At 41.0% G+C, this 12,619-nt stretch overlaps 1 protein-coding gene across 1 annotated transcript; it reads right to left on the bottom strand.

Moving 5' to 3' along the window:
- Positions 1–9,285: 9,285 nt before the first annotated feature.
- Positions 9,286–12,619, bottom strand: ctsl.1 (cathepsin L.1). The gene is made up of 9 exons (XM_008306852.1): positions 12,524–12,619; positions 12,110–12,214; positions 11,864–12,006; positions 11,506–11,703; positions 11,224–11,415; positions 10,669–10,834; positions 10,068–10,173; positions 9,702–9,805; positions 9,286–9,520 (listed from the first exon to the last, which is right to left on the bottom strand). The coding sequence occupies exons 2-8, from the start codon at positions 12,207–12,209 to the stop codon at positions 9,706–9,708; spliced, it is 1,005 nt and encodes a 334-aa protein (XP_008305074.1). The 5' UTR covers positions 12,210–12,214; positions 12,524–12,619; the 3' UTR covers positions 9,286–9,520; positions 9,702–9,705.

Raw genomic sequence — 12,619 nt, 5'->3', positions numbered from 1 at the left:
CAGCAAGTTACCTTTCCACTATAATATCTCTTCTTCATCTGCCACCCACTGCACACACTCACAGCATCGCACAGTGTACACTTTACAAGCAGTAACTTGAGAAAGAGCGCCGTTGTTTGCATTAGTGTTGATGTGATCTCCACTGTATGTACTCTCCCATGTGCACTGCAGCCATCACCTAGCGAGTGTGTTTGCACCTGCATGTGTTTGTGTGCGTGAGGGGTACGGGCAAATCAATCCATCAGGGGAAACGGAGGAGTGTGTCTTCCTTTTCTGCACGTTGTTCCCCAGCCTCATTAGAACCTATTCAGTCAATCAAGCATGAATCCCTAACACAATAACATGCAAAGTGCTTTGTCTGGGTGTAATTGGCCTTGCCAGGGCTGTTTTTCTCAGTTAGCTTCATTCGCCTCTCTCACACCACAGCCAAGGAGCCCTGTCCAAGAAATGCAGCTGGCTAAAGGAGGAAGGAGAGATGAAACAAGGAGGAGAGGGAAGAAAAAAAAAAAAGGCTGAAGATGAGGAAGGAAAAGATACGGGGGCGAATTTGGATTATTAGCATCCTCCGTGAGATCATAGCAATGCAAACTGTGAAAATAATGTGAGCATTTCTCATAAGGTCTTCTGCTCTTGTTCTCTGCTCAAGTTTTCTGTGCATGTGTGTGTTTGTCTCAGTATTGTGTGCGCTCATGCAGAACCACTGTCTGTCACAATCACGCATGTTACCCATTACCATGACAAACCAGTTGACATCCCACATCCCCGCGCACACACACACAGACACACGGCTGGCACAGTACATGTGAGGCACTGCAAGCATGCACTCGCACAGAAAGGCATGATGGGAGATGGATAGCACGTTGGTGCAGAAATGTGGCCCCCCATCTGAATCCCCGCAGGAGAGATTGTTTGTTCGCTATGATGGGTGACATGGCTGACTGACACTTTCCGCCATACCAACCCAACAGCCAATCTACTGAAATTGTGCAGTGACATTGTTGATTAAGCCGACATCCAGTGTACAGTGTGTGCGTTGCTGCACTGTAATGGGTTCACTGGTGCAGGGAAATGTAGCCTCGGTGTGCATGTGTGTTTGCGTGGATGTTTATATGCGTCGTATAGTGCATTCCAAGGACATGTGAGAGAAAAAAAACCCAAAAAAAATCAAAGGAATACATTTGACTTTGAACCACAGGTTTGCATGACTCAAGCCAGATCATTTGCCCCAAACTACTGAGATAATTATCAGTAGTCAAGTGCTGCCATCTAGTGACACAAAAAGTGCATCTTCAAATAGAAAATGTTTAAACTGTTTGAAATAAGGAGTCACATTTACTAGAAAAGGGAATTTAAGGTGTAAATTCAGCTAAAACCTAAACTCGTAATAAACTTTAATTACTGTGACAGCTTTGAATTGACAGCAGGATCAGTGGAGTGTGTTTTTTCTTTTCCTGAACAAATCTCAATTTATCCATCCTACATTGCCTCCTCCTTTGCACTCTTCCTTGGATCTACTAGCCTCCCTCAGATCAATAGGTTTGTTTGTTCCAGCAACACCTCCCAATGTTTTCACTTGTCCCTCTCTACAGGAAGCGAATTGGATGTCCTGTCCTGTGCAGTGGTTATGCTGTGAATCAAAAAAGCCAAATTAAATTGCCTAATTGGTTTCCTTGGGAAGGGTAAAACAGATTTAAATTGATTACCGGTAATGGCCTTTTGTGGAACCACATTGGCTTCTGCTGTTTGAGGAGGATTTAGCAAAACCAATTAATTTGACTCACCTCTTACGCGCCCTCCTTCTGTCTCTCTTTGTCTCTGTCTGGGAGCTTTTTCATCATTTGCTTTTTCCACTTTCTAATGCCCTCCTTTATTTTTTTCCCCCCAAAAATAAAAGGAATGATGATGATAATGTGACAGGATAACAATCATTCAAGCCTAATTGGCTGAACACTGTCACACCGGGGTGCTGATAGAATGGCAGAGATATTTTTTTCTACTGTATGTCTACTGTTACAAGACTCGCCTGACAAAAGATAATTTAAATCTCTCTTTCAATTACTTCCTCCATGCATATTGGCTTCCACGCTACAGCTTTCTCTGTCTCTCTGCTGCTGCTGCTGCTTCACCTGAGGGAGAAAAAGTGAGATGTCAAGGTCACATTTTGTCACACAAGCTGATTAAATCCCTAATATGTCGTTCCCCCTCCCCCCCAGTGTTTCTCCACCTCCCATCAAATATTTTCACAACCAGACCAAAAGTGACATTTAGAATGGGAAAATTGCCGGCACTTAATGTGATTTCATTAATTACATAGGGGAAACTATTGTGTATGATTAAAACAGATGTCAACCACCTCTTGTGGGAAAAGGGGAACTCATTTTCTCAACAATGATAATTATTAGCAAAGTCAAAGTTTCAAAGTTTAATTTTGTTTAGTTGGGTTTTTTTAGCTCGTCATAAAACGTCTACAGCCACATCAAGAACGCAGTTTCATCTGTTCAACTGTATTCCAGGACTAAGCAAATCCAGATTTGGGTACATACTGAACTCTTTTCAGCTTCACTGCACGCAGTAAAATTAAATGCAGTTAAGCTGAATAGCCCATGACAAATGAACAAAATAATTTCTAGCCTTAAAAGTTTATTTATAGCTGCCTTCATGGTTTTGCAGAAGAAAGAATCAACCTTCCACCAGTCAAGGTTCAATAAAGATGTACCAATAATGACTTAAGTACTGCTATTTAGTTGGATTACATGCAAAAGCCTTAAGCATTACAAATTACTGTTGAAAGAAGGTCAGATTCCATTATGGGATTACTTTACACACATTTAGCGTGGGTATTGGATTTTTTTCTTAACCAGAGTTGGTATATGGTGCCTACAAAAAAGAATGTTCTAAACCTGAGCAACTGCTGTATCTGGAGGATGTGGGTAGCTGTAAACAGAAGAGGGAAAACAAGATTAACCTTAACCAAACATAAAACAAGATTAAAAGAAAAGGTCACATCGAAGTAATCAAAGTTAGGATGGTGAGTCAGAGAATCTGATTTTACGAATGTTTTTAGTTTTCTATTTTGGGGATGCAGCCATCACGAAGGTGGCATGGGGGGGCGTAGGGTTTAGGGTTAGGGTAAGGGTTATGGTAGGTTAGGGTTAGGGTTAGGGTTATGGTAGGTTAGGGTTAGGGTTTAGGGTTATGGTAGGTTAGGGTTAGGGTTTAGGGTTTAGGGTTAGGGTTAGGGTTAGGGTTTAGGGTTATGGTAGGTTAGGGTTAGGGTTTAGGGTTCGGGTAAGGGTTATGGTAGGTTCGGGTTAGGGGTTAGGGTTAGGTTTTTCAAATCTGTCTCGATAACTTCCCCTGCCGTGCCCGACGGCAACGCAGTTTGGGGTAGGAAGCAAAGGCAATGCACTGGCCGTCGCACATCGTCAAAGCTCTCTGTTCACCTTGTTGTAGGTTAGTGTCATCTTGAAAACCACTTGGGCGTTAGATTTCTGACATGTTTTTTTGGTTAGGGTTAGGTTTTTTGAATTGGTGAAGGGAAGACTTGTATGGCAAGAGGCTATTGTTCCCCTGGTTGCATTCCCTGGTTAGGGTTAGGGTTTAAGGTCCAAACTCACATATTGAATGATTATTCTATCATTGTTCATGAAAAAAGTCAGTACAAATGCATTCTTCTTCTTTTTCTCTACTTTCTTACAGTGTCATAATTGCAGTTTTTATAAAGACCGATTATCATAAGTGTGGTGGATCAGGTGTCAAGATGTGGCAAGACGAGAGGGTGATCTTGAAAGCAAAAGACGGTCTGTAAAATACATCGACCGTAATAGAGGTCAAAATACATGCCGCTGAGATATTTCTCAAAAATCCATATTGGCTTTTTTACCACATCAGAGATGAGATTCAAACGGAAAAGTGTATAATTTCAGACACTGGTGGTGTAATTGTGTTTCAATATGTTCACATCTGCGGGTTGGATCACCTTTCACTTCTTCCTTTTCTGGGTCCCTGCTTGCATTTAATGAGCAAATCTGAGAAAACCTTTTACAAACCACAATGCTGAAGAAAGTATAAGTGTCTGGAATTCTAAAAAAAAAAAAAAAAAAAAAGATAATGTTACATAAAAGATAAAAAGAAGTTCAAAGACCACAGAAAAACCAGAAGAGGAACTATTTCATGTTGCACCTCCACACCTCCAATTTTTGATGAGCTGTTTGAATGTAAATATATCTGCACCCTCAATATTCTTGTAAATAATGCTACAGTTTTATAGTTCTTATTTAAATTTAACTTTAACTCTTCACTCCACAACGTTTTTTGCTTCTGCTTTGCACTATTACAATTATTTTTATTCTTTTATTTTACTCTATATTTCTTGTTTACTCTATACTTATTATTTACTCCATATTTATTGTTGTGTTGTTGCACCAACCCACCAGAACAAATTTCTCGTGTTGTGTAAACTATACCTGGCAATAAATCTGTTCCTGACTCTGATTTTGATTTTTCTCTTTTGGGAATCCTTGTCCAAATTCAGGCCTCAGGTTTGCAAGCCAAAGGCCACAGCAGCAGCAAGTATCACAGGCTCCATCTGATTCCAAACATCAGACTTTTTGAACAATAAAAACAGTCATTTTTAGTGAATTATTTATGTCAGTCGAAGCTAGTACAAGAAACGAATCTCGATATGACATAAAGCCCCAGGAGATGAGGATAAAATCTGCTTTCAGAAATATGTTATCTATAAATGTGCATCTTGTCTTTAAGCAAAGTTCTCAGCTGACTTGATGTGCCTGAAAAACTCTGGAAAAAATTATATTTGTAGTGTTAAAGTCTTCTTTCATGTATTGTGCACAGAGCTTAAACACATAAGCCTTGACTTAGAGCGGATTGCTTGGTAAATGTACAGCACAGAGAGCTGCAGCTACTTTATGTATACTTGGATTTTTGAGGGAAATGTATCATTTGTCATCTTTAGAAATCATGCACATGCACAACTGTGAGTGGGATTTAGTCAAGTGGGCTGTTTCCTCACAATATGCTGACTTTTGACCCCAAAATCCTTTTTTTTTTTTTTTTTTTTTTTAAGCACAAGATTTCCTCATCCTCTACGTATGTCATACTACTGTGGCCACAAACCACAGCTATGGCAGCAGGTCTCATACTTGAAATGGGAACACCTTGTTAGTTGATATGCAGCTTTTCAACTGGTATGTTGTTTGCTTGTATTCTAATCTAATTTCATATCGTTATTGCAATTTATTTCTTTGCCTACAGCATATAACAAATGCAGGTAGCATGTATTGTTTGTTTGTTTGTTTGTTTGTCTGTGTTAGCACGTGCTTAACTGAGCCCCCTCTTACTTTTATGTCGTGGACACAAAAACTTTTAATGTGTCACGTAGTGACAATCAATTTTATTTTGTTTTGTATGTCTTAACAAGGAGAAAAATGTAAAATGAAATCTGACAATATGAAGAGACTTGGGGCTGCACGGTGGGGCAGTTGGTAGCACTGTTGCCTCGTAGCTAGAAGGTCGCTGGTTCGCACTGGAATCTTTCTGCGTGGAGTCTCCATGTTCTCCCCGTGCAGCGTGGGTTCTCTCTGGGTTCTCCAGCTTCCTCTCACAGTCCAGAAACATGTTGAGGTTAATTGGTGATTGTAAATTGTCCGTAGGTGTGAATGTGAGTGTGCTTGGTTGTCTGTCTCTAAGTGTAGCCCTGTGATAGACTGGTTACCTGTCCAGGTGTCCCCTGCCTTCACCTTGAGTCAGCTGGCATAGACTCCAGCCCCCCACAACCCTAGTAAGTATAGATAATGTATAGATAATGGATGGATGGATGAAGACTACTGCCATTCCTCTTACCCCCACTCAGCTAGATTGAATCCCACCTTTACAAACCATTTTATTAGGGAATTTCATTCTATTTCTATGTAGAAAAAGAGAAACCAACAGTGACTGAGCTAAAAAATGGCATTAACCTTTCCCCTTATTTCCCACTGTTTCTAAGGTGAGCCATTTAGAATGAGCAGTCACGAGAAAAGCACCACAAATGTTCTGCTTTTGGCTACAAAGGTGACCACAAGAGTCTTCATACACTCCCAAAAGTTCATTGTTGCACTTCTTGTACACTGAAAATAGCACATTTGAGGGATAATTAGATAATTAGGCGTAGAAGAAACTTTTAGACTGATTTTAAACCAATAAACTAGTACTGGGTTGGTTATTTAGTTTTTAATGGTTGTTTTTGTGCTTCTGTACAATCAAAACTCAGTTGGTCCTTTATACTTGTTTGCTTCTGTCCTGGGGCCTGTACTACAAAGTGAGATCAACATACCCACGATATCTGTCAGAGATCCGGCTTGACCAACCCTCACAACTGCACTCAGGATAACCGGTCCTACGACGGTGGTTATTAACTCAGTAAATCAACCCAGGGTTGTCTGATCTGAGCGCGTGCACGTAAAATGGGTGGCATTATCGGCATCTGACCAATCACGACTATGGACAAGTCTGGCTGCAGAGCGGCGCACTTTGTCACCGAGGAGCAGAATATAATCTTTACAAGATATGAAGAATAATATAAAAACATCATAGGAGCAGAAAGCAGCAGCGTTGCAGCAGCCAAAGCCAGGAAGGAATGCTGGCAGAAAACTGCTGACTGTGTGAATGAATACGTTCATTAGTTTATAATAAAATATGATCACTGTTCCATCATGAAGGCACGCATCAGACAATAAGCACATGTGAGGATTCCTTTTAACTAATTTGCTGCCTAGTGTATATACTTGTGGCATAGCTGACATTTTTTTTTAACTTTCAGCTGCAGCCCTGGTGGTGTAAAAAGGACGAGGGAACAAACTAAGAACAAACAGAAACATAATTCAAAGCAGTGTAGCTTATAAACGTATCCTACAAATACAAGCTTTAATGCTAAAATCAGTTTACTGCTATGGGGTGATACTGGTATGGAAAAAATATGAAACAGCTTTGACACTGCCTGTAGCCAGGAAAAAAAATGAATGAAGGACAGGAGCTCATAGAGATCCTGGTCAGGGTGCGCTGTTTTGTTGGTCCGAAAAAATCTCACACTTCTCAGTGATCCCCTCACAATTCATGCTCCGATGTGCAGCGGGTCTTCAATAAATGCCAGTGATGCCATTTTGTTGAGAAGTGCTTCATTTTCTACTCCTTCTGAAGTTTTACGGGCGAGAACTGACTTTCAGTGGGCGGTGTTTTTAAACCAGTGATCTCAACCTGGAACAGAACCTGCTGTGGAGCCGGTTAGCCATTCAGCGTGTTACCATGGTGATGTACCCCGGTAAGAAGTGAACCACCATCGTAGGACCGGAAACCCAGGATTCAACCTGAAGTTACCTCGCTAACACCAAATCCTGCTTTGTAGTACAGGCCCCTGCTCACCTGAGATCTGCTTCACTGAGTTATTCACACACTGACATGAAGTAGGGCACATCAAAGAGAATCACATTGTTGCAGAGTATGTCATCACTCATAACTGAACTGTCCAGCTAGTTAATCATGATAAGTTAATCCTCTGTATACCATCTGATTAAAGGAAATAACTTTTATTGATGGGGTGGCTTTTTGTATCGACAAAGATGAAATTCCACTGCAGCAAAACCATAAAGCTCCATTTGAATAAATATTTCTTGATCTTCAAAGAAACCGTCCCTTTGGTCTTGTGAAAACATTCCCATTTTGGCTTTACGTATAAACTTGCCGCCATCTTGAAGCCCACTTTTTGGAATATCCCGGATATAGTCAGAATTCCATCCTGGACCAAGGGTATTATAATAAAGAGGCAGCACTGTACTGGTTTCACACACTCATTCACACCTGTGCTTGCTGCCGGGTGATCAGTCACTAATGCAGAGAGAGTCTTCTTACTGAAGGGGTAGTGGACAGAAGCAGCTCAACTGCATGTAAAGGTACACACACTGAAAGCACACATTTAGAACAGAACTAAAACCAGGAATTAAACAGTCATAGTGAGATCTTGACAGTATTTTGAGCATGTGAGACTTTCATGAATTTGCCAAAAAAAAAAAGAAAGAAATATTGGACCTTTAATATTCAGCACGAAATAACTAAGTTTGAATCAGTTTTTTTCATTTTTTGTCATAAAATAAAATGTTAGTATGCAGTGTATTACAGAGGAATTTCTTGGTAAAACTGTTGATAGTCTCTTTACATCCTGACAAAATTCTAAATATCATTTTGCTCTGATAATAAAATGTAAACCAGCATGTTGTCTGTGGTAGTCACAGGCCTGCAAAAAGAATGTCCAATCATTGCATTCGTTCCGTATGGGATGGTTGAATGGCTGCCTGTTTTACTACATACCTGCCAACCTGCACACTCTCTGGCCATGCATTCAATGCTTGACACCGGATTCTTCCACAAGAGACACTGCTTGAGCTAGCGAGCAGAAAACACAAGAATGGCTGATAAAGTGCAGGCACATTTTAAAGTGCCACCGAAACCTGCAGCATCTCATGCTGCTAGTGCCAAATGATTGTGTCCACTTGTGTATTTGTGTGTCTTTCAGTGCTTTTTGATTTGTGCTTGTTTGCTGCCTGTCAGCATTGTAGCCCAGTTCTGAACAACTGTTTGGTTATTTATTTTACATTAGTCTATATTGACTTTATAGATTGTATTGAATATTATACAAATGTGCTGATGTAGTCTTATTTGTGGACTTTTAGACATGATATAGTTTTAATGTGCCATGTATCTCTTGTCAGTGATGCTCAAACAATATTCATCCAACAGCACTCAGACAGCATGTGTTCATGTGTGGTTTTGGAAGGAGATGTGATAGGAGAGGAGTGGTATGATCCAGTTTTGGTTTCTATTATCTTGCATACTCTAGCTTTAAAGTATTACTGAGCTGATGAAGGTCGTGTCATGGTGATCTATCTAGCTAAGAAACAAATCCTCACAGGTCACAGCTGATCTTTGACTTTTACTAACTTTTGCTGTGGAAAGTGATGCATGCGGGTGCATTACTCTTCATATATATGTGGATAGAGATATTTCTCTAAAACAATATGTCATAACCAAAGATAGCCAAAGTCGGTGGGTGTTATTCTCTAGACACCATAAATGTACAAATTTTTGTGGAAATTCATCCAGTAGTTACTGGGATATCTCAGTCTGGACAGTATTAGTGAACCAACAACCAACAAACTGCTATCGCTAACGCCAGCAAACCACTGCATTGTTTATAAGCCACATAACACCAGCATAAACAGACACATAAATGTGTAATTTTTATATCAGTATGAAACTTTTTATTTGTTTACATTTATTTACAATCTTCATAAAAAGAGGTTCTATTAAAAGTGCACTGGGGCAAAGGCAGACTCTGTGCCCCAAAACATTCAAGAATGAACAAAAGGACATTCTCGTACATGACTCTGTAGTTTGTTTGCTCTTCTTTTACACAAAAATTAACGTAAATTACATTTCACAGTTCTCCTCCTCACCAAGGAAACTGGGCCTGCAAATCAAATAAACATGATCAACAATCAGTTAATGGACAATAAACTGTAGAGTGCACGCACATATACTTTCAGGATCATCTGTGCAGATTCTCAGAAGTTTAATTTGTTTAAGTTGCATTTTTTTTATATACCTTTTGGCTGTTAAAAAAGTAAAAGGAAAGATGAGCTTCTTCTTACCTGTTTAAACCAAGGGGTAGCTGGCTGCAGTTGCAACACCACACTGGTTGTTCTTGTTCCTGGTCATCTGGATGTATCCCTGGTTTCCCCATCCAACACCCCAGCTACAGACACACAAGTTACATCAATATTAACATCATTCAAAGAAAATTTACTTGCCAAATGTGAAACTGACTTGTCGTTACAACAGCTCAATATTCTGCATCCTCATAGAAGAAAAGTGATGGTACCGGTTCTCATTAAGGTGTGATTTAAAATGTGATGACATCCGGAGCGGGTTTCATTTTCACCTTATGCTAGCAGCTATAAATAAGATGCCGCTCTGCTGCTGTCTGAGAAATTTTAGCAATTCATCTAGGTATTTACCTGTTCTTAACCAGCCAGTAGTCCTTTCCACTATCGGTACCATAACCCACAGCCAGTACACCGTGGTCCAACTCGGTGCTGCTACAGTCAGGCTCATCATACACTCCTGGAAATACATAGACATTGATTAAACAAAAGAAAAGAAGAACCTTTTCTATTTTCTTTTTTTATTTAATAGAATATTTCTTGGCGGGCTGCAGGGTGGCGCAGTTGGTAGCACTGTTGCCTTGCATCTAGAAGGTCACCAGTTTGCGTCCCGGTGAGGACACCCGGATCTTTCTGCATGGAGTTTGCATGTTCTCCCCGTGCAGCGTGGGTTCTCTCCGGGTTCTCCGGCTTCCTCCCACAGTCCAAAAACATGTTGAGGTTAATTGGTGATTCTAAGTTGTCTGTAGGTGTGAATGTGAGTGTGCTTGGTTGTCTGTCTCTAAGTGTTGCCCTGTGATAGACTGGTGACCTGTCCAACCCTGCCTTCACCCTGAGTCAGCTGGGATAGACTCCAGCCCCCTGCAACCCTAGCGAGGATTAAGCGGTGTATAGATAAAGGATGGATGGATGGATATTTCTTGGCTGCTGCAACACAGCATTTAAAAGTATCCACCTGATTCATAGAGCTGGAAGGATAGTGAAGAAGCATCGATGCCGATAGATACTGGTCCAATGGTGGCCACAGCCTCCTTTAGGGCGTCTTCATCACCTTGGTTCACATCAACATAGCCTGTGCATTTGGCGGCAATAGTATCAGGGTTGAAACGGCACTGTCCATCCTAGTTGAGAGAAAATATGTCAAGATTCTGTAAACTTTTTTTTTTCCATACTGACACATTGTGAAGTAGTAAATAAATGTTTGTAAGAGAAAATAAGTGTTTGCAAGTACTGCTTTTTCAAAAGATTTTGAGAGAAAACATTAAAATGGTGATTGTAGACTTTGCACTTAGTCTGTGTTAGGGTTTTGGACCACTATATATTTCGTCCACAAGATGGCAGTATTGAACATCTCTTCCATGGAGGGCTTACTTTGTGTGAATGAGTCCTCCATTCAGCTTTTTACACTCGTTTGATTATGTGACAAACAGTGGATATCGTACATTTAAAGTTCTGACATCAATAAAACATTATTTGCAATACTTTTTCTATCATATTGCTTTCTGTTTACCTGAGCCTCATAGGGGTAGGAGTCCTCACTGTCAATCCCTCCATTGACCTGGACATACTTAAAGGCGTAGTCCATCAGACCTCCCATGCAGCCCATGTTGCCATAGTCCCCAGAGCAGTCCACCAACTGCTGCTCACTCAGAGACACCAGTTTTCCTGTCTTCCTGAAGGTCTGACCCTCCAATGAGCCAGTCTGGAAAAGAGATATGTAAATTTTAAATCAGAGAACAACTGTGCAAAGCTTCTTGCATAACCAGAAGAGAGGAGTTGTTCTTATACGTACAGCACTGAAGGCCCAACAGGAGCCACACTCCTTCTGATCCTTGACATCGGTGACATATCCCTTGTCCCTCCAGTCAACCTTAGTGGGCAGATCAGTAGCTTCAGGCAGTCGGAAGAAGGTAGAGCCACTGCGAGGCAGAGAGGCATTGAAGCTGCCCAGGCAGCCCTGAGAGATCAGCCGTTTGTACTCTTGGTTTTCCTAGTCAAGAGATACAAAATGCAGTTTTACTTACAGTAGGTACTTCATCCAAAATGTGATTCTTAGTGTCCTTGCATAGATGGCAGTGAGCCACATATGGCAAAGGTTAAAAGCTAGATGAGGGCAGAAAAACAACACAGATCTGTTCATCTGCACATACCATGTCAGCAAAGTAAGTCATGCCCAGACGGTGTGACTTGATTCCTTGATCTGCCAAGATGTTATGCACCAGCACGAGTTTGCGGTTCTCAAGCCAGATTTGCCTGCGATTAGCCTCCTCAGACTGTGAGTGGTAGATCCTCCCTGCCAGTCAGAAAGGGAAATAAGACAGTGAGTAGAGGAAATTGTCTGTGATAGATAGTCATTTTACATGTAAGCAAATAAAAGGTAGTCTCTGTTGTCTTACCGTACTTCAGCTTCCAGGCATGAAACTCCAGGTCTTCCAGAGAGATGCTGGCACAGCTGGCAACAGCCAGAACAGCGGCAACAGCTAGCAGCAACTTCATCTCGACTGAACACAAGCAGCAAAAGAAAAAATGCAGAGATCCTTTGTTACTTGCAGGAAACCACACAGGTCGAGGCAGACTCTTTCACTTCAGCTTTTTTACAAATGCTTTCTGTCATGATGAGGGATGTCACTCGCACACTGCCGCTGTATCTGCTCATTTTCCAGTTTCTTTGAATTTCTGTTTCATCTCTGCCTCTGACTCTTTTTCATATTTATGAGTCTGTATTTTCCTTCTTTGCACCAATTTAAGTGCATTACAGAAAGAGTGTGTGTTCGCCTGTGTGTCTTGTTATCTGTGCTGTGGCTACTCACCTGCCTCTGGTTCAGCGTGTGCGGTGATATCTGAGGGACAACCACCTGAAGGTGATCTGAGGTGTCTGAGAGTTCTTATATAGCTGCCTACAGTTA

Source organism: Stegastes partitus, unplaced genomic scaffold (assembly GCF_000690725.1).
Source record: "Stegastes partitus isolate 25-593 unplaced genomic scaffold, Stegastes_partitus-1.0.2 Scaffold48, whole genome shotgun sequence".
NCBI classification, from domain to species: Eukaryota; Metazoa; Chordata; class Actinopteri; family Pomacentridae; genus Stegastes; species Stegastes partitus.
The sequence above is the reverse complement of the archived record's forward strand: the minus strand, read 5'-3'. Positions and strand labels throughout refer to the sequence as shown.

Bases quoted from the DNA above. Each gene is read 5' to 3' on its own strand.
- ctsl.1 (XM_008306852.1), bottom strand. From the start codon at position 12,209: ATGAAGTTGCTGCTAGCTGTTGCCGCTGTTCTGGCTGTTGCCAGCTGT. The intron at 11,704-11,863 runs GTATGTGCAGAT...TCTCTTGACTAG, and splicing joins TGACTTACTTTGCTGACATG to GAAAACCAAGAGTACAAACG. The intron at 10,835-11,223 runs GTAAACAGAAAG...TCTCTCAACTAG, and splicing joins CCTACCCCTATGAGGCTCAG to GATGGACAGTGCCGTTTCAA.